Source organism: Ciona robusta, chromosome 11, assembly GCF_009617815.1.
Source record: "Ciona robusta chromosome 11, ASM961781v2".
Lineage (NCBI taxonomy): Eukaryota > Metazoa > Chordata > Ascidiacea > Phlebobranchia > Cionidae > Ciona > Ciona robusta.
The window spans coordinates 5,675,557-5,699,919 of NC_143245.1; the positions used below are offsets into that span (position 1 = coordinate 5,675,557).

Consider the following 24,363-nt stretch of genomic DNA (forward strand, 5'->3'; position numbering starts at 1 on the left):
AAATAGCATAAAAAGGTGTCCCATCTTCCCCCACCACTATATGTATAACCTAAACTTACTCCAGCTGTTGGTATAGCAACCGCAGTTGTGTGGATTAAGCATCCCAACTCGTAACCATAGAGATATCGTTACACCAGAATCAAGTGGTGGCCACATAATATGATTCTCTGTTCAAAAATAAAAGTTTTTCGACAATTTTTTTTTTTTTTTAAACTATAAAATTCAAAAATTTTACTTATGAACTAAAAAAAGGTTCTGCTCTAAAAATCACCCACCAAGCCCAAACTTTTATAGAAAATGGGCCAAATCTGGTTTAAATCCTAAGTCCTTAATAAGGACCTTACCCACATAGAATAAAATTTGCCGTGTTATAATTTCTATAATTTTGTACATCAATTGCTCCAACCCAGTGGTCACTAATGGGTTTTCTAAATTTTCAGCCATACAATATAAAAATGACAAAAAAAAATCACCCACAAAGTAACATACATGGTAACTCGTAAGTTGGCACGAGGTGTATGAAACAGAACTCCCCTGTTTAACAACTGCCGTTTTCCGGCCACACGAGGATAAAGTAAGTTACATTCATTCATAAATTCCACCCACCAAGTTGCATATGCAAGGGTGCCACCCTCCAAACTGTCAAACTCCTCTGGGAGGACATCGTGTGGACAATTTCATCCAAACTTAAACTCTCAGAGTCCGACTCTGAATCGGATGGGAGTCCGGATGTTGGCTCCTCGATCCTCACGTTCTTCCAAGAGAAAGTGAGGCAGAAATTGGGTCCGAACTCTTGCTGCTCGACCAGGTCCAGGAGGCAAGTCAGAAGTTCTTGCTGAAAAAAACATAATTTAAAAAAAATATTTTTGATATTTTTTTAAATATTTATAATTTAAAAAAAAGTTTTGATATTATTTTCGGACAAAGTATAAGAAAATATTAAATTTAAAACTTTTAACTTTAGAAATATCATGAATGTTTAGAATTTAATATGAACTTCATTAGCATGAAGTGTATAAAAAATGATTATTACCACAAATTCACTAGTGGTAGACTTGTATTTTAGTTATAAATGGACAGTAAGTATGATGTGTAAAAAAAGACACTCATGTTGTAACTAGACAGTGAGCATGAGGTGTATAAATACACACGTGTGTCTGGCGCATATACACACACAAACTTGACACAAGCATGAGGTATAAGTAGCGAAACATCAAAGAACTTACCAATGGTGGACTTGATGAGTTAAACAATGACAGAATCAACCGCAGATGTTTAGAAGTCATGTAATGCTTGGTTAGCGTCATACATAATGAGAATATGATATCTCGGTGTCCTGTAAAGTATATATGCTATGTGGTAATATGGGGTAAGATGGGATACCTTTAGCACATTATGTCAAATATCCTGTTTTAAACAACTACCAACGGTCTATGGGAGTTGCGAGAATACGGTTTTATAATTTTTTGAATGTTCTTTGTTTACTACCAAATGGGACGAGAAAATAGAATAAAAAGGTGTTCCATCTTCCCCCACCCTACTATATCTAATTTACAAAGTAAACTATAAATTACGATAAATTGAAAACAGTTCGGTTATGAACAGAAAAATTTGTATTGTAGATTTAGATCAAAAAATTTTATACACTATAAAAAAAATAGTTTAAATTTTTTTTTTTATGATTTGAAAATTATGATAATTGGAGAACAGATTGGTTTTGAACAAACAAACTAGTGTTGCAGATTCAAATTGGCAAGGACTATTTATATAGTACTGCGGGGAAAGATGGAACACCTTTAAATCATAATATCCAAATATCCTGATCGTGTTTTAAACAATTAAAACTGGTTTATGAGAGTCGTTAGGATACGGTTTTGTAATTCTTTGAATGTTCTTTGTTTACCACTAAATGGGACGAGAAAATAGAATGAAAAAGTGTCCCATCTTCCCCCACCCTACTGTACATAATTAAAAAAGTAATTTAAGTTTTCGACCCTACCTTTCCAATGCAGTTTATCACTGCTTAGCACGTCACTTAAATTTTCAATACAAGCAGATGCAAAATCACTTTTGGCCATTTTGTCTAAATTTTGTTTCGAGAAATTAGCCAAGCGCGTCAGTGCTCGGCCAACCGAATCAATCAAACAATCTCGGACGTCAGAATCAACGGACCGTAACGGTTCAGCTGAAATTTAAAAAATATGATTTTTATGGAAAAATCTTGCCAATCGTTAAAGTGTAGAACTACAGGTGTTGGAGTGATGGGACAACTTTGGTCTAAATTGCTAAATCCTAGATCCTCTAACAGGCATTAAGGTAGGACCTCATTCTTACAGAATAGAATGTTTGCATCTTTAAGAGTCACTGTAGCCTAATAATAAAGCGTGCACCTAATTCAAAAATGCTGTCATTCCAAAAAAAACGTTGACAATATATGAAAATACATTAATTCTATTCTATTTGGCAAGGCTTGCATAGGACCTATGCTTAGCCAGAGGACAAGAGTTAGCTCCTTACGCCAATTTAAAGTGAAACAAAAGACCAAAAAACTAAACATACCGTTAGCAGCAAATTTTTCTTTCAGAATTTCCAAATCTGAATCGGCGTGATTTCTGTTTTGATGGTCTGCCTTGCTGCCGAGCAGTTCTACCGCCAATAAGAGCAGTTCAGGGTGAAGTAGGGGGCCGGGGGTGAACTCAAGGTTATTCCGCATAAATGAGGGGTTGGGAAACCCCCTTAACCCATCCGTTTGAGGAAGATCAAGCCATCTTTTGAAAGGAACTAAAAATATTTAAAATCGGTTAAAATTTATTTTATACTTGAGTTAAAAACAAAAAATTAAAAAATAATAATTTAAAATTACACTTGTGAAATAAAGACCAAACAAATTTTTAATTGAATAAAAGTTACTTCTGTGTTCTAAAGATTGCTGTTGACCTGCCATGCGAGGATAAATAAGTGACATTTAGTCACACTTACATGCAAATTGATAACTTGAAATGACAGTAAGGGTACACACTACACATACTGTTACATTAGAAAAGCAAAAAACTCAAATTTAATTGTAAACTTAATGATCTAGATTCTAGAAAAAAAAAACTCTGAGAAGCGACATAAAAAAGTTAATAAAAACACTCCAAAACCTAAAAAAAGAAAAAAAAAATTAATTGTAAACCTAATGATCTAGAACGAAAAACTCTGAAAAACAAAAAATAAAAACACTATAATAAACTTATAAGCAAAAAAGGTTTAAAATTCAAACTTAGTTTAAACTCAATATTATGAGATAAAAACCAAAAAAAATTCAAAAAACACTACAATAAACTTACCAGCAATAGGTGTTTTATTCAATCCATGTTCGGAGTCTCCCTCATACCCTCCGGTGGTAGAATCGTCCGATTCCGAGTCGTAATCATTGTCGTCATCGAGGTTGTTTATTTCCTCCATAAGGTTGATGGCAATTGACGCTGAATTGCTACGACTGTGACAAGTGGACGTACGGCTTCTTGTGGTTGACCCACCGCTGGTAATTACACGTTGTAGGCCTTGTAGGACAGTGGTTAACCTGTGTATAAAATAATGTAAGTTTCATACAAGTTTTGGGTATTATTGTGAAAAGTATCTTTAAAATTCATATTCGTGTGCATTGGACTTGATTGTTTCAAAGAATTTTTTTTAAATGCGACACTGAACATCAGAGTCTGGTTTTCATATATATATATATATAGTAGGGTGGGGGAAGATTGTATACCTTTTCATTCTATTTTCTTGTACCATTTGGTAGCATAATTCAAAGAATTATAAAACCGATAGACAGTTGTAAATTGTTTAAAACACAATCAGGATATTTGAATATTATGTACCAAAGGTGTACCATCTTCCCCAAACCTACTATATCTAATTTTATATCATATCAATAAAAAATTATTCAATTTTTTAAACTTAAAAAGAAATATTCAAAAAAGCAACAGAATTATTTAAAAAAACAAAAAAACAAACAAGTTGACCAACTTTGGCAAAACATCTGCTGATTCTGACACAGGACTGATAGCAGCTTGAAACATGGAGCTGAAAAGTTGGGTTCCGAAATACGTGGACGAGAGTTTTCCGGTTAAAGTCGGTCGTAACGAGCTGATGATGTCATCAACATCAATCTCAAACTAAAAAAATGGTATTTTCAATATTTCTGAACTTTGAGTGAATTAAATTAAAATAAAGTTTTTTTTAACCAAGAGGTTACAGGTTTAAGGCTCATCGCTGCAGTGTCTTGGGGCAAGACAGTTAACACGTGTGTTCTGGGGCAAGACAGTTAACACAATTGCTCTCACCCAGTAGTCCCTTATTGTTTGTCTAAATTAAATCGTCAGCAAAAAATATATCATAAAAGTCAGCATGCACAAAGTTACATATGTGGTAACTCATAAGCTGGCACGAAGTGTATGAAACAGAACACCTGTGTTGTAATGACTGTCATTGCCCTACCACATAAAAAAACATGTTACATTCATTCTATAAAACTGGCAAAAAACATGGCAAAAAACTAAAAAATGTATGTATGTGGTGAATTTTTTTACCTGGTCAGTTCTCCTTGAACAGAACAGACAAACTCTTAAACAAGAGCAGAAGAGGTTCAGTTTCATTTCGACCAGTTTCAAGTCCGTTGCTGCGTCTCCAAAGTCCGGAACATCCGGAAGATCATCAACTGAAGATACATCGATCGTCGGATGTGAGTGAGTGAGAGTTGATGGCTCCTGAAGATCAACATCTTTTGGGCTTGAGGAAAAAGGCATCTCTTCCTCTTGGGAGTGCTCCTCTGCGAAGAAGACTTTCGGAGGAGTTTTGGGAGCAGTGAGCGGATTATCATTGGATGTTGGACTCTCTAAAGAAGAAGACGAGATGCTTTTATCCAAAACGCTGCCTGCAGCCGTGTTATCTTGCGTTGCGAAAGTAAAATTCATTTCCGAGAGGTAATACTCGTTTAAACTGGTTGAAATCATAGTTAGAAGTTTGAGGGCCACCTCGAAACCGTTCAGTTCTACAAATGAAGTGCTGATCTGGTTATCCATGGGCACAGAGAGGCCTAGGACTTGCCAGTAGTTGACTAACTGCTGCCAGGCAAAGGTATCGGTGTCGCTTGGAAGTGAGACGCTATCAGAAATGTAACTGAGCGTGGAGTTATTACTTCTACTGCTAATTGAGCGAATTTCGTTGGAGATTGAATGATTGAGGGACTCAGGGCTGGTGGATCTATACCCTGACGTTTCAGAGAGATTTCGGGTACGAGGGCGTGATCGAAACTCAGGGTCAGAGTCAGTTGATTCGCCGCTTAAAGCGCGAGCAAAGTTAAAATTCTTTGATTTTTTGGCCTTTTCTTTTGCACGGTCGTTTGTGGAGGCACCTGAAAGCGCTAGAGCGACGCGCACGAATTTACGGAGCTCGGTATAGTAGACTGAAAGCTCGTCGATGCTCGTTGAGGTGTAGGTTAACTGGTTGTCACGATTTATTTGCGATTTGTTTTCCTGTTTCTGCCTTAAAGAGCCAAGACTTGTGGAGCGTTCTTGCGCGTCTGTGCGGAATTTTTCACTTCCCCAAGAAAAACCGCGAAGAAATGTCTTCATTGGGCCGGCTACTGAATTATCGGATGTGGGTTCCGTGCTGTGTTGTTTCAGTAACGGGGGTGGCTTCTTGTAATAGGAGAATACTGCAACAGATACGTCCGGGGAGAGAATAGTCACTGATGTCAGATACGCACGTCCGAGGTGAAAGACCAGATCCCGGATGTGGTCAGAAAAATCCGCATCTTGGGAAGAGTGTTTAGGATGAGAAAGGATTTTGTTCACCGCTTTAAGTCCTCCGTGTCGTAGGAAGATCGCTCGGCAGGGGTCGGAGGACTCGAGATACCGGAGGAGGATGCAGAGGATTATGGAGAGGATCTCTTCCCGGAAGATTTCGCCTGTAGAGCAGAGCTCCTTGCGCATGAGGCTGTATTTGATCCCAGAGGAAGAGCAGAGGATGGGTAGGAGGACTAGGGAAGAGAGGGACATCTTTGAGTCCTCCGGGAGATGCGGGGAGAGGGTTTGGAGGTGAAGAGCGACTTTAAGAGATAGATCCGGATCAGAAGATGCGAGGAGCTTCCTGTACATCACAAGACACAACCAGGGATGCGAGAGATTGTACAAGAAGAAAGATTCTTCTGCTGAGATCTCGGATGCAGAGGACTCTGATGAGGAAGATACATCGATGGGAAGCGAGCGTCTGAAATAAAAAAAGTTTTTATTTGTGTCCTTTGTCATGCATTACATTCTATGGGGTGCAAAGACCTAAGGAATGGCAAATTAAGATCTAATAAATGGCATATGTGTCCTTGGGCACGACACTTAATGGCAATTACTTCAACCCAGAGGTCATTTTATAGGTTGCCCAAATTATTGGCCATACATAAAAAACAATGAAAAAATCTAAAAAAATAATCACCCAAAAAGTAGTATACATGGTAACTTGTAAGCTGGCACAAAGTGTATGCAACAGAACACCCGTGTTATAACGACTGTCTTTTTCGGGCACACGAGGGTAAAGCAAGTTACATTCATATAATATTGCAGTCCAAACTTTAAATAGAGATTACCTCCAGTTTTTGCCTTTCTTGTTCGCTAGTTTTAACGGATCAGTAGATAACGATATCGGTTTCAACAACCATGCCGTTGGTATGTTGATGAAAAAAGACGAGAGATTTTCACTGTGAAAATAAATAAATATATTAGATAATGGACAATTGTATGTTCTATTCTATGTGGGTGAGGTTCGGCAGCATGGCAGGCCATGGGTACCTTAACATTTCAAAAGTTAGGCACCTATGCACTCGCTGATAACCATGTCGTCGTTTTGAGAATAAATGAGTTACATTCATACTCACCTATTGGGTGTTGTTTTATTCTCCATAAAATGGTAGAGCAAAATTTTGCCCACGTATCCCAGCATAGCGTTTTGCATTTTATCGCTCCAGCACTCCAAGTGTGTAAGAAGAGGTGTAACTATTAGGGTGACAGCTTGACACTGACACACACCAACTTTATCCAGTGTCCGAAGCGTATGTCGGACACATGAGGAATTGGGGCTTAGGTTGACAAGAGTGTTTACCAGGAATTGGACACAGGTTGCGATAATACAAGTCGGTTCTTCGTGCCTGAGGAAGAGAATTTAGTTTTATTCAATATTTTTAAAGCAGCATTTTTCACCAATGAGGTGCCAAATTAAAAATATGCGGGATTATGGTAAAAAATCTTAAAATTTGACACATTTCCTAAAAATTCTTTACATTAGATACGAAAACTAACACTAGAAATCTTTATTTTACTGCTAAAGAAACAAACTTAGGCATATAAAAACTGTTATAAGTTATTTAGAAAACTACCTAAAAAATTGTGCTGCAAAATAACAAAAAAAAACTTTAAAAATGCTGTAAAACAACAAAGGGCTGAAAAAATAAAAAAATATTAAAACAAAAACATTTTTTTGTTACTGTAGCCTTAAAAACAAAATAAAGTTTAATATGTTAATATTCTTACCTGCCACTTGTCGTTCTAGCATGTTTGGTAGTTGAATAATCAGGTTTCAGTGGGTAGATTACTTGTGGTTTGCTTTGTAGATCACTATTTGTGTTGGGGCGTGAGACTTTCATCCTGAGTTTTGATTCTTCGCCTAAAATATCATGATGCGACGGGACTAGTTTATGGAGGTCACATGACCTGTGCGTTCGACGGGAGCATGTGACCCTATGCACGTACTCGACTTTCGATTTTTGAACAGAAGTTATTAGTTTTTCGAAAGAACCTAATAAGTCGTTGAATAGAATACGAACTGGATTGTCTTTTTCGAAGAACTGTTTTGCTGTGGGCAGTTTCGGGGAGAGACCGAACTGTTTAGGTCTGGTTTTAGTTGGAGAGTGAACGGGGGACAACGTGCAGGTTTTTAAAGTCCTGCTTATGGGTTCAGTTGAAGGAAAAAGCCTTTCACTGATAGAGTTTAACCTCATAAGGAGTTTGGAAAACACAGAGAACCCGTTACAAGCATCAAACTCGTGGAATAACATGATCACTTCCGTGAGCTGTTTCGGGGAAACTGGCCCCATGGATTGTTTTAAACAACTCGTTAGAAGGCTGAATAGCCCTTTCATAATTTCAGCGACGAATGATAAAGAAACTGGAATCACTGAGTCCTCTTGCGGTGGGTTTAAGGTGTATCCGGTGTTTTTGTTCATGTTTTTCGTAGTGAATTGGTTGAGAAATAAAGGGACTTCATCAACAGAAACTGAGGGTATAGTTGGTGGGGGTTGTTGCGTTTCGGGGCAAGGAATGCTTTGGTCACTCAGGTTGCCATCTGTGGCGACTGTTACTGAAATTTTACATTTTAATTTTTTGACTGTCACTGAAAAGTAATTGGAATTTTTTCTGTACTATGCTTAAAGATAAACTATATAGTAATGTGGGGTAAGATGGATACTGTTAGCACAATCTTGTTTTGAACAATTAACAACGCTCTTTTATAGTTGTGAAGATACCTTTATAAAACTCTATAAATATTCTTTGTTTACCACCAAATAGGATGATAAAAAAGTGAAACATAAACCATCTTACCCCAACCTAAAACAAAAAAAGAGTGAATAAGTAAAAAATAAACAATTTAAAAAATTTTAATACAGGACTTACCTAAAGATTTCTTTCTAAGTGGTAGTGTTCCATGGGGAACCATTCCCCCTTCCTTTAAAATATCCTGTGCAACTGACATTAAAGATTCAATTGCTTGGTTTTTCATCATTTCCTGTGTGGAGGTGGAATGTTATCACTGATGTAAACGAATGTAACTTGCTCTGTGTGCACTTAAACACATTATGCTCACTGTCGAGTTATAAAATAAATGTCTTCTTATACACAAACAAAAGTTGTGCGTTCATACACCTCATACTCACCTTGTGCTCACTGTCGAAAACCATATACCTCATGCTCATTGTCAAATGAAGTACAATTAATTTTAACGCATAATTTTTCCAACCTGTAAATTTTGGCCTTCTAACAGTGAAACATGACACAGCACCAATACTGTGCGGAGAACGAGTCGCTGTAGGTGACTCAGCGATTCTGGGGTCCACCTGGTGTCCTCATAGGAGATTTGCGACATAAATTTGTCATTTTCCGCAGAACTGTATTTGCAAGGATCTGCTGGTAATGAACCTGTTTAAAAAATATTCAGGAAACACTGTAAATTTTGCGAAGACAAAAAATATTAGGAAAACACTTGATAAATTTGGTATACACTTTAGTTTAGAGACAAATGTAAAATACTAAAAACATTAGGTTGTTTCAAATGACTTAAAATTTTGGAAAACACTGGAAATCAGTTGAAATGTGCCTCTATGTAAAATTGAAAAAACATGAATTTCAAAATGTACACTTGCGTTTAAGGTAAATGATCAAATGTGATGCAGTTTCAAACTTTTGAACTAAAAAATATAAAAAGAAAAATATTCACCTTTAGTTTGCTGTAGTGCGGTGATTGCTGATACAAGCTGCATGGCTACCGACATGGGGGAATACCCATCTTGACTTGGGGATTTCCCATGTAGTGACCGTTGATGCATTGAGCAAAATGAGCTTTCCAATAAATCCAATAAAACTGTGGCAAGTTCAAAAGGCCCTTGAAATGGCTTATTTGAAGATTCTGTCGTTTGATTTTCCAGGTTAGGGGGTGGGTCCTTGTTTTCTGAGGGGCTGGGGTCATTTTTCGGGGGTTCAGGTGTGGTGGAGGGGTGGAATAAGAAGTTGTTAGAATTTTCAGTGCTCATCATGTTGGAGAGAAGGGGCAATTTTTTTACCTGAAGAGTGAAGGGAATTATTGGGTTAAGTTTGAGATAGAATGTATATAGTACTGTGGGGGAAGATGGGTAGTTAGCACCTAAATCCCATTTTTTCTGATCAGGTTTAAAAGGAGTAACAAAGCTCATTTAGGGTCACAAAGCTACAGTTATATAATTCTTTAAACACTCTTCGTTTACTACCAGATGGGACGGGAATATAGTAAACAGAGCTTTCGCAACCAATATGACAAAAATTTTGCGACCAAAATGTTTTAAATACAATAAATTCAACAATTTCGCAAAAATTAGCAGAAAATATAAAATGTCAAACTCACACTACTGTTGTTGCTTTGACCATCAGAAGAATCACAATCTGTTGATAAAGCTTCATACCATCGCCCTGTAAGGTGACGTAACTTCTTTTTTCTTTTGTCCCAACTTGCTTTTACACCTGTGAAAATTTGATTTCATTTTTTTAACATTTTAAAATTTGTTTAAACATTTTTAGGGCCGCACAAGTTAAAATTGTTTCAAAGCAAGTTAAAAAATAATTATATCATAATCATAAAGAAAAACTTTTAATTGGAGGAAAAAAAAAGCTTTTATAAACATAGTTAAAAAAATAATTCTTTAATCATAAATTCTGAAAATTAAATTTTTTACCTTTTCCTTCTGATGTTTTCTTAGCACTTTGTCGCCGTATATTGTTATAAAAAGCTACGATATCGTGGTCACTAGATGGGGTGGTCACGTCCGAGTACTTTGTGATGTCATCAATATACGTGAACGTTAAAGTTCCTTTGTCTAATAAAAAAACAAAAATTAAACAAGGCAGTTAAATATATCACATTTTAAATATATACATATACAGAGTGGGACACCTTTAGCACATAATATCAAAACATCCTGATCGTGTTTTAAACAATTAGGAACAGTCTATGGGAGTCTTCTTATAATATTCGATGATTACTACCAAACTTGAAGAGAAAATAGAATTAAAAGGTGTCCTATCTTCCTCCACCCTACTGTATATAAGATATATTAATAAAACACATTTTACTATTTGTTTAAGGAACTGTACATTCAGACTCAAACAAGTTTTGCAGTTTGGTTTATAAAATATTTATTTAGTTTTGTATAAATTAAACAACATACACATTTTTTACTACTTTTAAAACTTTTTTTTAAAAGCTTTACAAAAATATTTGTTTAACTGTTTTTCAAAAAATTATTTTATCTCCTTTTCAAAAAAAAAAGGCTATAAGAAGTAAAGTTGCTCTGCTTTACTATGCCTTCTGCTATATAGCTTATTTACAATAGTTATACTGAGTTTTGCTATCATATCATAATAAACTGGCACAAGTTTTTTATACACAGTTGCCCTTCCGCATACCACACACTACATGTACTGTGGTTTGCTCATAATAAAAAAGAATTTATCATTAAATGTTAACAGTCTCATATGATATACTAGTCTTAGGACCATACATGCACAATGTACTATACTAATGTTATACTGCAAGTTCAAAAACCTGCAACCTATATTTAAATGCACAAGTGTAATTAGTGTATTTAAATGCACTTAATCATTGCCTTCATCGTGTATTCATATTTACTTATATTGTTTATATACGCACGTAAAGTACATGGCAAAGCCACAGTGTGCGCAAATTAATAAATCTTGCAGTCATTTTGAAAGTTTGCCTGCAAGCAGTGGTTGCAGAAGTGCTAATAAGCCCCAAACCCCTCATTCATATAGAGTGTTGCGAACCCCAATTTTAATGTGATATTTCAGCAATAAATTATAAATTTTGTAATATTTCAAACTTGTCTTTTGATTTTTATATCAAATGAAACCTAGTATTGCTCTAAAAAAATCAATGCTTAAATTTTAAATTAGTTTTTGTAACATCTTTGGAAATTTAAAAAAATTAAATTTGTTTTTTGACTTTTACATCAAATATAGCCTAGTATTTATTACTCTAAGAAAAACAATGCATATTTTTTTTTAGATTTTGTAACATGATTCAATATGGATTTTACACAAGCCACAAATTTTTTCGTTTACAAATATTTTTTTGTACAGCATTACTGTATACTCATACTTTAACTTTTAAATTTCAATTCAATTTCACTTTTTAATGCAAACAGAAAAACAAACTGAGCTGCTCACTAACTAATACTGCATAATGCAAATAAACACATAGCAAACATATTTACGGGACAATAATTTGTTCGCATTATATGTGATCAAACACATATGGCAGAATATAGTGTGCTAGTTAATCAGTAGGCTTAAAAGTTAGTTAGTGCATTGTTATTGATACAGCACTGTTTACTTTTAATAACTGGGTGTATTTTACTTTTAGGAATGAATGTAACTTGTTTTTATTTGCATGGCAACTTATTTTTTTGTCAGGTTTTCTGTTTCATTCACCTTGTGCCTGCTTGCGAGTTACCACATTTGCAAATTAAAAAAAAAAAAAAATTTCTGAACAAATTATTGGCTAGTTGGTTGGGGCAATGACTGCTAAGCGTCTTTTACAAAGACACATACACCCAAAATGGTGGCAGCATCGGGCCTTGAACCCATATTAAAAAAAAACACTTTTTCTCAAATCACTGTGCCATGACGGCAGTAGGTATATTTATATTAGTAACAGAATACTGTTGTAAAAATTCATAATAAAAACATAAACCTTCTCATAACAGTTTCCTGTACTTTAAATACCAAAGTGATTCTAGTATATAGTAAACATAGCCGAACTTTAACGACCACAAGGTCTTACATACCATAAATACAACAATTTCTCAAGGTTTATTCGAAAAACATTAAATTTAAACTGTTCACATTGGGGTAATGGCCTAAATCCTAAGACCCATGACGTGCCACGTTAAAGGACCTCACCCACATAGAATAAAATGAACTACTCACGTTTACTGAAGTCGTTGGGGTGGATTGCAACTAAGGCCACCAAGATGGAACAGCACAAGTCACAGATTTGTTCGGAACAGACGTAACCCTGTAACAGGAAATAACCGTAAATGAACTCAATTCTTAGGACTTTGAATACTGCATGGTATTTAAATGTACGGCGAACGCGGCAACTCCGAACTTAAATGTGTTAAAAGATATTACATTTGAGACAAAATTTAAATTTATTTTTTTAAGTGCGGTAACTCAAAACTTGTAAAACAGGTAAAAGATATTATTTGATTTAAATTAAAACTTATTTTTCAATTAATAATTTTTTTAAATATCAAAAACCTGTTTAGATTATAATTTAAAAAAACTAGGTCATTAGTGTAAAATTATCAAAGACGAGACATATTACAAATCGTTGTCAAAAAGCATCAAAAAACAAATAGAAGCGTATGACTAGCACAAAATATCTGAACATTTATAAAAAATAACAAAACATGCTTATTGCTCCTTTAACTACAGAAATAAACAGTATCTTAATAAAGCATGATTTCTTATTTTGGAAAAATATACAAATTTGCTATCCAAAAACTACCTAAAAACTTTGTTATACTTCGCGGTAAATAGAGTACAAATCATAAAATGCATGATTTCTAAACACCTATTTTTTAAAAATCCAAAATTTGCTGTCTGAAAACTATCTAAAGATTTTATAGTTGCTGAACTGGTATGCTAGCGATTCTACATTGAGTTATACTCTGCCGTGAATAAAGTACTTGTTGTGGTTATGCAGCACAGAAGCAATGACTCATCTTGAAGAGGAAATGATTATAAATCGGGGGGGGAACAGACTTACTACACAGGGCAGTCATGAGATATGGATTAGATCGTGCTGTTTATTAATTCAGGACTTCAAAGAATTAAGTATTTCTTGATATAATGTTAAATGTGCTATAGTAAAAATTTTAGAAAGAATTAAAAAAGGTATAAATATATATATATTGTTTTATCAATTATGTTAAAAATTTAAGCTAAACGTTTTTGATACGACAGCTTTTTAATACAAAGAAAAAATAGTTGTATTTATATATACTAAATAGTAAATACATATGATATATACATTCAAAAAACAGATAAAAATGATTTTGCATTACATAGACATGTTAAATTTTAAATCCAGCATTATTATATTAGGGAAAAACCCATAAATTTTATTGAAATTCTTATATTACTTTTGTATCCTTATTGAACAAGAAAAACGATATAGTAGGGGTGGGGTAAGTTGGGACATCTTTAGCACATAATATCCAAATATCCTGATCGTGTTTTAAACAATTAACAATGGTCTATGAGAGAATTCTTTGAATGTTTTTTGTTTACTGGCAAATGGGACGGGAAAATGTGTCCCATCATTCCCCACCTTACCATATATATTGAATTGATTATAAAATGGAAAATAAATAATATGCAAACCAACCTTCCTTGATAACTGAAGTAAAATTCTTAGAAAATTTGAACCATCACCTTGCAGAAGGTAAACAAGAGAAGAATTTTCATTGAGGCTCCTAAAAGATTGAATAAATAAATGCATAGTAGGGTAGGGAAGATGGGACACCTTTTCCTTAAATTTTCTCGTCCCATTTGGTAGTAAACAAAAACAAATTTAAAGAAATAAAAAAATGTATTCTTACCACCTCCACAGAACGTAGTTAATTGTTTAAAACATAATGAGGATATTTGGATATTATGTGCTAAAGGTGTACCGTCTTTCCCCACCCTACTATATGTGCCTAGTTTATCCATGTTTGGCTGGGTAATGACAGTCATTATAACACAGATTTTTTCTATTGCATATACCCCTACCCGTTTATGAATTACTTGTAGGTAAAAATGTTCGTGATTTTTTCTTATTTTTTAATATATGGCTGTTAATTTACACACCCCATAGGAAACCTCTGTAATTTTCGCCAGACAAACATGCCCACAATGGTGACAGAACCGAGCCTTAAACCTGTAACCCCTGGTTTATATCATACCACTGTCCCATGTGCTTGTCACGGCACTGCAGAATAGTTACAAAGAATAACCATGACACTTACTCATTTCTTTGGCTGCCTACTCTTTTCAGAAGCTGTACTGAAGCCCAATCACCAGCGTAAATAATTTCGTCGTCACTGTGAAGAGATTTTGGTAAAACATGCAGAAAAAACAATAAATACAACTATGGTGTTAAGATAAACTATAACTATTGATTGCAAATAAAAGGCAATTATCAAAAATATGTATAGTGGGATGGGGAAAGATGGGACATTTTTAGGCATAATATCTAAATATCCTGATCTTGCTTTAAACAATTACCAACGGTCTATGGGAGTAGATACACCTTTATAATCCTTTAAGTCTTCTTTGTTTACTGGCAAACAGGATGAAAAAATAAAAAATGAAAGGGTGTCCCATCTTTCCCCACACTACTATATATAAGTCAATAATCCTATTACAGCATGGTTTTTGGAATATATTAATTAAAAAGTGCAATTTAATTTTTATGTCTATAAAACACAAGCCAAAACACAACTATTGCTTGCAATTTAAATAAGAGCAATATTTAAGTTTTTTTTGCAAAATTTGAATTCAAGATATTGTGATTTGACTCAAAATTTGAAAACGGTAGTGCTTAAAAAATGCAAAAACAAGATGTGAGTTATACCATGTGTGGCTGAGGTTTTGCTGTGAGGCAGACATGACATTAGGGCACTTGTGGTGGTTGCAGAGATGAGTAAACACGGTATATGATGCACAAGGCTGCAAAAGAGCAATTTGGCAAGTCTGGTTTAAAAGCATATGATAAGCATAGGCGCCAAACCTGGGGTGGCAGGGTAGGCAAGCCAACCCTGGATTTTCCACACAGCATTAATTAGTAAACATTAGGACTAAAAAGTGTGGTCAGTTTCATAGGCCAACTGTGGATTTTTAACTGCAGTATTCAGTAAACACTAGGACTAATAAGTTGACATTTATAGTAATGGGTGTCTAACTATGTCTGCTTTTTTTTCATGGATTTTAAAAGGTTTGGGCTTATGGGGATAAGTAATTGCCCTTGCGTTAAAACAAACCATTGCAAATTAAAACAATTGCTACCTTTGCAAAAATAAATTTAAGTTAATTTTTAATTGCAGTTAAAAAATAAGAAAAAGCTTATAATTAAAAGGGTAGCATTTTACCAGTTACCACAAAATTTTATAAAAAAATACATTAAAAGGCAGAAAACACAATACATTGATGCACTTACCTTTTAGACTGATCTAAAGCAAACCACATTCAAAAAAGGTGAAATTTAAGCTGCTAAAGTTTAGCATTTTATATAAAATTTTACAGCAATATTTCATTTGAATGCCAAAAGGGTCAAAACTAAACTATTCAATCTAAAACAGTTTGAAAATAAAAAGAATGGTTTATATTTATGATTGTTTTAATTGTTGTGCTGTTTTGGAACATATTTCAATGATTATGTAAATTAAAATGCACAATAAAAATAAGATTAGTACACTGTTTTAGTATTTTTTTAAATTTACTCAAAAAAGGACACAACAACAATGAAATAAGTTCCCTTGTTAATAGGTTTTTTTCTTTTTTTTACATTATTTTACAATGTCCGTAACGATTCAGAGCACCATTTTTGAAAATTTCAAAATTCCCGATGAGTTCGATTTTTTTCCAAATCTTTTCATGGCCACTCTGCCTCTCTATGCTCCAGCTCTTAGTGGAGGGGAGACCAAGATGACACCGTCTCCTCTGACAAAGAGCATTGGGATAGTCCTCTTGGTCTGCTTATAGATCTCTTCGTAAGTTTCCTCGTCAATTTCGACAGCCGTGACCGTTTCTTCCACCTCTCCCAGCACCATGTTCAAATGCTGATCATACGCGTGCAGTCGTCCGCGCAACTCGCGCTCGTTGCGCATTTTGACGTACACACGCTCGTCTAAACTCAAGCGAATTAAATCCAAAGGCTCTTCAACAGTTTGACTCGCTGGCGCTTGTTGTTGGTCTTCATCATCCGCCATTTTTTATCACAATTTCCTACACTGCTACACACTATAATACTCAATGCTTAAAAACAGAAAAAGTTTGAATATTATATAAATTTAATTACTAATTAGTACTTGGTTTGAGGTTTTGCGAAATGTGTCAACTTAGGCCTATATAGCTTTTTTGATAACTATTGGTAAACATAAAGATAGTAGAAAGTCACAGTTAGCTATACTTGATATTGTTCTTGTTGGTTTGTGCCTGTGTACATTAATTGTAAAAAACACAGGCTTAACTGCAACATCTATAAATTAACCAATACACATTTGAGGGTCTTAACACTGACATAAATAAAGTCCATTTTATTGCAATGATCTTTTGTAGGATCATAAAACTATTACAAGCTACAACTTACATTGTTAACACAGGAACTTTTATTGGATTGATTACTTTAGCACCAAAGTGCTGAAGACACATGTATATATATGGAATAAACACTAAACAGTATACGGCAACTTAAAATCCGTAATTACACTACCAAAACATAAAACTACACAATCTTTTTTGCTGCATATATTATGCAATATTTAAGATATCTAGAAATGTTTGTGCCTGCAACGTAGCCAGGATTAGCGGGAGAGCTAAATTGGTACGAATGTGTTAACAGCTTCTAACGTTAGTTTCTAAATTCTATCCTAAGTCCATGACTAACTTTACGTAACTTAACTTACACAATAAAGTATTGCATTTGCCCAACTTACCCAGCTCTAACACGCAATACGATCATTCCAAAACTTGGTTTGCACGATTTTCTTTGAATTTCGCAGCACTTTAAGAAACCGCGAATGGCTAAGCGCTCTCAAGCACGACTTTTGTTTGTTTTACTTGACGAGTCATAATGCAGAAGCGCCATGCCGCCGTCTGCCGGGTTCTTTATGAGTCAGCGTTTTTAATGAGAAACGTGATCTGAGATGTTCCAGATCTTAAACGATTAGTTTTACTTGACCCAACGAAATATGTATATATGTCTTTGTTTGACCATACAATATTAAAATTTCAACAGCCCTATTTTTTAATCCTCCCATTCCATCCAAGTTTCAAAGGCCATTTTATCTACACTCTGCAGTGCCTTTTGTTTCTTAACCCTTTTCAGTAGCCTTTTTAAACAAAACAAATTAGACTATGCTGTCCTAACTTCTGAAGCTACATTCTACCATTTTAGGTATCTATGATTCTACACAACTTTTGATCAAGCTTGTAACAAAACAAAACTAAAAAACAGTCAAAATGGTTTCTAAATTACTAATTTGTGATGCTCGTAAATGTAAGCCAGGGGTTAAACAATACTGCTTTACCACGAAAGGATATTAATACACACATACAAGCACTACATAAACATTTTACTAAGAAAACTAGTTTAGCTCGGTTTAATTTTTTTAGCGAAAATGGAATACAATGAAAAGTATGAAACGAAATGTATTATAAATTATCTGTCAGTGGCTTGCGTGATACACGTGGTGCATCTCTTACAGATCTGGCATCACCAACTTTAAAATATCGCTTTCGATACCACAGTCCTCTACTTTTGATTGGCGTCCGACTTCCAATTTGATACCTGGTCAAATATCTGTTCAGTTTTGGAACTTCTGTGCCATGCATGTCAACTTGGCGCTCAGAACCAGGAAGCATGTCTATTAGAAAGAAAAAAAATATAGTAAGTATTAACAAGATGATCAATGTTTTCATTTTCTTTTCATAACCCATTCCACAGTAAACAGATAATATTTACAAAATTATACAGTAGCCCCATGACTCCTTAAGAGTGGTGTTTAATTGTTAAAAACACAACAGGAAATGTGGGATTTATGTGCTAATGCCATTTTATCTCTAGTACTATACACCGACAGACGACAGTGCAATACCCTATGAGAACTAAAACTACTTGCAATTTTACAGAAAACGTATCCAGAAAAGCTTTAGGAATGTTTAGAAACACCCAATGAATTAACGTATATTTAGTAAACCCAGATCTACCAATTAGATTTAGAACTAATCATAAAATCATCTTGAATAAATATAGTCATAGATTTTATTTAAGCCAATATTCCATCTGCCATGAGAATAAGCTATGGTTACCAAACTTAGTTTTAATACAATCTATATCATATATTTTAAATTTTTATGTTGGAAAATCAATCCTTAAAAAATTGCATGTAGAGTGTATAGTGTATACAATCTTACTTGCTCTTTGGGCCATTTTCACGCAAGCGATTACTTTAAAATATTCTTTTCTTGACAAACCAGTTTCAGCTTGGCTTAAAATATCACCCTCACTGGTTATAAATTGGTTCAATATCAAAACATCCTGAAAATTTCAGGTTAGTTGGTGATAATTGTTTTAATGTTTTTTTAGTGAAACAGTGTGAAAACATCTTTTATTTGGTATCACATTATAATCTAAATTAATAAAATGTCTGTACCTACGTGTCGGAATGTGGAACAGTATATTATTTAGCTTGACTTTTAAAAGCAGAAAATGTCTTGAAAGGGCCAGTATTTTTCCAAATAAATATATAACTAAATTAAATGTCCACAATGAATGAATTATCTCTATGTTATATATTCTTATGACACATTAGTAATGTTTCAGGGCAACCTCAGTAGTTTAGACTAATTTGATAAACTTTGTGAATATTTACGGGTAACCATTACGTTAATATGCCATAAAAAAAAATATGCTACTTTACCTAAACTAAATGAACAGAGATATAACAAACAAAACTTGCATACCAAAGTATAGACGAATATTTTCAAACTTACATAAGGTGTTATATGGATTCCCCTGCTTCTTAACGGACAAAGATCATTCTGATTAAGGCGTTGCGCATAGTTTGTAACTTTTTCCTCGAAAACTTTTCCACTGATCTGTAAAGTTATATTGCGTAATCAGCAACACACTTTTTACGATAAACAGGCTCAGATGTAAGTTGTGAATTTCAGGAATTGACAATAATTATGCTATTTGTCTGCTAGGTGTAGCGACCACGCTTATTTTCTTCCAGCTAAATGTAAATATGTTTTAAACTGTAAGCGTGTTTTACAATTGTTGTTTTGTCGCTGTAATCTGTCTTTTCATTTAAAATATTTTTAAATCTTCGCTACCGTAATCGAAGAGAGTTATTACTTTGTAAGTGTTATAGCAGGTATCTGTCAAAATTAGTTTAAATTTAATCTGTTCCAAACAGGTTTTTTGGGCAAGGAAAATATATCATAGCAGAATATAAAAGAAAAATATATCATAGCAGAAGGTAAAATATACATGACGCAATAATATTAAAACTCACAGTTGTAACATTTCCATCTTCTTTCACTTCGACTGTAAAACAAAATAGTGAATGTAACTTATTCATCCACAATTGGTAGGGCAACAGTGGTCATAGCGCAGGTGTTCTATTTCACACACCTTGTGTCTGTTTAAAAGTTACCACATTCCACATATGCAACTTTGTAGCAAATTTCATATTTAGGGATTTTTTTTTTTAGTAATTTATTGCTGACAACTAGACAACCCCTTGAGTGTCTTGCCCAGGGACACACACGCTCACAGAGGTAGCAGTAATGAGCCTTGAACCAGTAACCTCTGGGCAAGAGCCAGGCTCTCACAAGTTTGACTCGGGGCCGAAAAAAAAAATCAATAATAAGACAAAAAAATAATAAAATTTCATGCTTCAAAATCTTTTGTTTTTACTTTGCCTGTAACTACGTGACGGGCTGAAAAACAGCATATTATTCAAGTTGACTTTTGGAAGCAGAACATGTTTGGACAGAGCCAGTATTTTTCCAAATGAAGAAGCCATCTGAGTTTCTTTTACATGCTAGCCCAGACCAAAGTTATTCAAACCTAAATGAAAGTTTAAAAAAACAAAGTTCTGAAATGGCAGTTATCAGTATTTCACAAAAAAAAACACTTTAGAAGTGGGATAAGGATAAGAACAAAAAATTCCACCACATTTTAAACACAGATTACAAAACAGTACACAATCGTCAAGAAAAAAATATGAAAATTTAAATTAAATATTTTTACCATATTTTCAACATAGATTACAAGACCAAGCAATACACAAAAAGTCAAGAACAAAAATTGGAACTTTTCACTAAAAAAAACTTGAGTTATCTCAACAAAACTGCTGAATCCTTGAATCCACTTCTTCCATAGACATCTTCAGTTTCTCCCATTGCTCTGTCGATAAACTGATGCCTTTTTTTCCTGGTTTAATTTCTCCATCTTTCTGATAATGCTCCCGGATGTCAATCAAGATCTTGTCTTTAAAAGTCCGCACATCAATGAACTTCATCTTCCCGAGGTGGATCTTCTCGTTTGAATTGCCTCCCACCTCCGGAGTTGGAACATTGCTCCTCTTTCCAGAGTTCTGAACCTCCGGCTCCGATTTCCGCTTCCGTGATTGATCCTTACGGAGTTTCGCTTTCAATTTCTTCTCATTCTCGGAGTCAGAATCTGACGAAGTGAGATCCTCTTTCTTAGGCATTTTTACAAAAATTCTATGTTTTGTAGCGAAATTTAAACCTTTAAATAAACAAGAAAATGAGTTCACAAAATTAGTGCTAGTTTTAGACTTTGGTTTAATTAATCCAGATACCACATAAAATGCTAAGCATGTATCTCTAATCTCTTAACTCCAACCGTCCAACGTATTGACTTTGGTCTTACATTTTTTGTTAGCATAAAGTGTATAAATACTGGCCTAAACGACTCTATAGGCCTCTATTCCCTGTTGTAGGGAAATAAAATTAAAACGCACTGTTATGCTAATCTAGAGTTTACTACAGATATATACACTTTGAGAAATAGCAGGCCTCCATTTTCTAATACGACTTAAAGTACAACTATTTCTTGCGTAGATTTTTAAAGTCTAAAATACCTCGTAAGACGTTTTGCACTTGACTAAACAGACAGCAAATCGCAATGAATTATAATTTTTGATCTGACGAAAAAAGTTGCTGTCTTGCATACCACGTGACCAAAGCATGTACAGTGAACGTTTCTCCTTAACGGTATAGTGGTTTTATTGAGATATATATTTTTTAACTTTGTAGGCCTAAAAGTGTATCTAACTGGAAACTGTATGGTGCCACTTGAATAGAGTAATTAGCCTAAGAATACATATTTAACCAAATTTGTTTTCATCGCCAGCTACAACTTATTAGAGCCGAAATATTGGACAAATTAGGCGTAAATTTTACAGTCACACAATTTTCAATATAAAAAACATCACCTTTTTTATTTTTTAGCAAATACACATTTTTTAAAACTAAACCACCGACCCCTTGCACATTTTTTTAATTTCTGGTATCATTTATGGGGCATTCCCCGCGGTGTTTTGTCGGTAAATTCCCTAATAAAATTAAAGAATGCGGAAGTTTCGAAGTAATAGGGAAGCAGAGTTTCCATAACACACCAGTCGACGCTGTTTCTTATTCCAAGCAATAAAGCTACGTCTTGTAGAGCATTATTCCGTTCTAGTTTTGGAGAGTTTTATCGACTATTATACAGAAAAATGCCACTGCGTGTGGATGACGTTATGCAACTACTGAGCTCTTTATCAAGGGAACAAAACCTAAGAGTTACGGTTACGCAATCCGCGCGTGGAGGCCTTATGGCTGGCGCGGGTGCTTTTATTGGTGGAATAGTTGGTGGACCAGTTGGAATTGCAGCTGGTAAATGTGATTTTATTACTTAAAATGCGAATACCTAAATTGTATACGTTTAACGTGGCAGGCCTAAACCTTTAAGAGCTTTTAATTTAATCGGACCCATAATGCTTATATATTTTCAGTTAAGCTTATTTAAAGTTCTAAATAAGAATAAATATGGCAACTATGCACCATTCATACATTTAACAGACTCACAATATGGTTGTATATCCTGGAGGTTTTGGATAATGCATTTTCAAGGTTTAACACTGCCAGCATTGTGTGTGCGTATGTGTCCTTGGGCAAGACACTTCAAGGGATTTGCTCCAACCCAGTGCTCATAAGGGTTGCACAAATTGTCAGTAAAATAGAAAGAAATAGCACCTAAAGGACAACCATCAACAAAGTTATATATAAGGTGTGAAACAATACCCATGTTTTGACGACTGTAGTTGCCTCGGCCCGCGAGAATAACCTGACTAATTCTTATTATCTAATTCACAGGAGCCGCTGCTGGTGGTGCTATAGGTGCAGCGACAGCAAAGTCATTCAAACCATTACATGAAGTTATACTGGCCCTACCAGCAACACAGAAGCAAGACTTAGCTAACTTGGTTACAAGCATCATATCTGGGTTTGAACCGCAAGATGCTATTGCTTTGATTGCATTTGTTCAGGGCAGTGCTGCTTTACAAGGGCAAATCTTAAGCTCAATGCAAGAATACCTTACTAGTAAAGCTGGATATCAAATAAACTAAAAATTATCGAAATGATAAATATTCCTCCTTTTCTGTGTGGATGTCAAATTAATTGAAAAATATTGGAATGATAATTTTTTCTTCCTACCTGTGCTACTGGTTTAAAATCATTTTTTTTATATTCACTTGTGTTTTGCAGAGATTGGAACATAATTATTATATTAGCCTATGAACACATTAATACATGTACACACACACACATATATAGTAGGGTGGGGGAAGATGGGACACCCTTTTATTCTATTTTCTTGTCCCATTTGATAGTAAACAAAGAACAGTTCAAGAATTATAAACCATATCCTCACGACTCCCATAGACCGTTGTTATTTGTTTAAAACACGATTAAGATATTTGAATATTATGTGCTAAAAGTGTCCGGTCTTCTTCCACCCTACTATATGCACTAATATCCTTTCTTTTTTACTAACATTTATTTAAATCATGTTGCTTCAATCTTGCATTAACAAGGTTCTATAAGAACTTGGCCACTGTTGTTAGAGTGACCAGTTGGTGTTAAACTATTGGTGTTATAGTTTGGATAAACCTTTTTTATGTGACTTGTATTGAGTTAATAAAAAATAAAATAGATACTTTATTTAAATATCAGTTTTTGAAGTACATTGTATTTGGCGGAAGATTAAGAGTTTAACAGGTTGTTTGTTGTATTATTATAAACTTTAGATGAAAAAAATAGCTCATATTATAAGGCTGAATTAAATACAATTTATTAGTTTTATGCTTAGAAAGCAGTTCTTTGTAAACCTCTATTATAATATAGGTCTTGATTGCCAATCTATTATTAGTAACATTAAATGATTACACAACATGTATATAAAAGTCAAAATATACAACATCATAATAGTTACAACGCTTGCCTAGTAACCAGGCATAGGATACCCAGTTTAAAGCTATTATTTTTATTAAAACTAAACCTTTTAATAAAAAAAGGTTTAGTTTTAATAATAAAATTGCACATAAGTATATAAAATAATTTGATAAAAGTATTATTTTTGTAAGATTAAATAAATTAACACTCTCTGTCATATACATAATTGTAATATTTTTCAGCTATCAATGGGAAAACAGGAACATTT

The 24,363-nt window shown here is 34.3% G+C and overlaps 5 protein-coding genes across 7 annotated transcripts in view; 1 reads left to right on the top strand and 4 right to left on the bottom strand.

Moving 5' to 3' along the window:
* The window catches only part of LOC149728712 (lysosomal-trafficking regulator-like), a 42,207-nt gene extending 26,010 nt beyond the window's left edge, over positions 1-16,197 (bottom strand). Inside the window, exons 1-21 of one of the 3 annotated variants that reach the window (XM_089888268.1) lie at positions 16,063-16,197; positions 15,481-15,575; positions 14,873-14,947; positions 14,251-14,338; positions 12,786-12,873; positions 10,514-10,654; positions 10,186-10,301; positions 9,526-9,868; positions 9,049-9,212; positions 8,706-8,817; positions 7,566-8,391; positions 6,914-7,183; positions 6,626-6,736; positions 4,575-6,255; positions 4,012-4,160; positions 3,330-3,565; positions 2,560-2,781; positions 2,000-2,185; positions 1,227-1,336; positions 607-835; positions 60-167 (exon numbers count right to left, since the gene is read on the bottom strand). In XM_089888268.1, coding sequence (XP_089744394.1) covers positions 60-167; positions 607-835; positions 1,227-1,336; positions 2,000-2,185; positions 2,560-2,781; positions 3,330-3,565; positions 4,012-4,160; positions 4,575-6,255; positions 6,626-6,736; positions 6,914-7,183; positions 7,566-8,391; positions 8,706-8,817; positions 9,049-9,212; positions 9,526-9,868; positions 10,186-10,301; positions 10,514-10,654; positions 12,786-12,873; positions 14,251-14,338; positions 14,873-14,947; positions 15,481-15,515 — 5,290 coding nt within the window. In that variant the 5' untranslated portion in view covers positions 15,516-15,575; positions 16,063-16,197. Of the gene's footprint in view, positions 1-59; positions 168-606; positions 836-1,226; positions 1,337-1,999; positions 2,186-2,559; positions 2,782-3,329; positions 3,566-4,011; positions 4,161-4,574; positions 6,256-6,625; positions 6,737-6,913; positions 7,184-7,565; positions 8,392-8,705; positions 8,818-9,048; positions 9,228-9,525; positions 9,869-10,185; positions 10,302-10,513; positions 10,655-12,785; positions 12,874-14,250; positions 14,339-14,872; positions 14,948-15,480; positions 15,600-16,062 lie in introns of all 3 variants that reach the window. The other 2 variants (XM_089888265.1, XM_089888267.1) reach the window with 2 other exon arrangements.
* On the bottom strand, positions 16,195-16,880 carry LOC149728713 (U6 snRNA-associated Sm-like protein LSm3). Its single transcript, XM_089888322.1, has one exon. The coding sequence runs from the start codon at positions 16,832-16,834 to the stop codon at positions 16,517-16,519; it is 318 nt and encodes a 105-aa protein (XP_089744448.1). The 5' UTR covers positions 16,835-16,880; the 3' UTR covers positions 16,195-16,516.
* A 1,332-nt stretch (positions 16,881-18,212) lies between these two features.
* On the bottom strand, positions 18,213-20,702 carry LOC149728714 (large ribosomal subunit protein mL66-like). The gene is made up of 5 exons (XM_089888313.1): positions 20,548-20,702; positions 20,144-20,175; positions 19,620-19,724; positions 19,041-19,164; positions 18,213-18,490 (listed from the first exon to the last, which is right to left on the bottom strand). The coding sequence occupies exons 1-5, from the start codon at positions 20,654-20,656 to the stop codon at positions 18,279-18,281; spliced, it is 582 nt and encodes a 193-aa protein (XP_089744439.1). The 5' UTR covers positions 20,657-20,702; the 3' UTR covers positions 18,213-18,278.
* On the bottom strand, positions 20,701-21,406 carry LOC149728715 (activated RNA polymerase II transcriptional coactivator p15-like). Its single transcript, XM_089888321.1, has one exon. The coding sequence runs from the start codon at positions 21,344-21,346 to the stop codon at positions 20,975-20,977; it is 372 nt and encodes a 123-aa protein (XP_089744447.1). The 5' UTR covers positions 21,347-21,406; the 3' UTR covers positions 20,701-20,974.
* An 803-nt stretch (positions 21,407-22,209) lies between these two features.
* Positions 22,210-23,870, top strand: LOC149728716 (protein C19orf12 homolog). The gene is made up of 2 exons (XM_089888319.1): positions 22,210-22,535; positions 23,016-23,870. The coding sequence occupies exons 1-2, from the start codon at positions 22,376-22,378 to the stop codon at positions 23,267-23,269; spliced, it is 414 nt and encodes a 137-aa protein (XP_089744445.1). The 5' UTR covers positions 22,210-22,375; the 3' UTR covers positions 23,270-23,870.
* Positions 23,871-24,363: the final 493 nt, after the last annotated feature.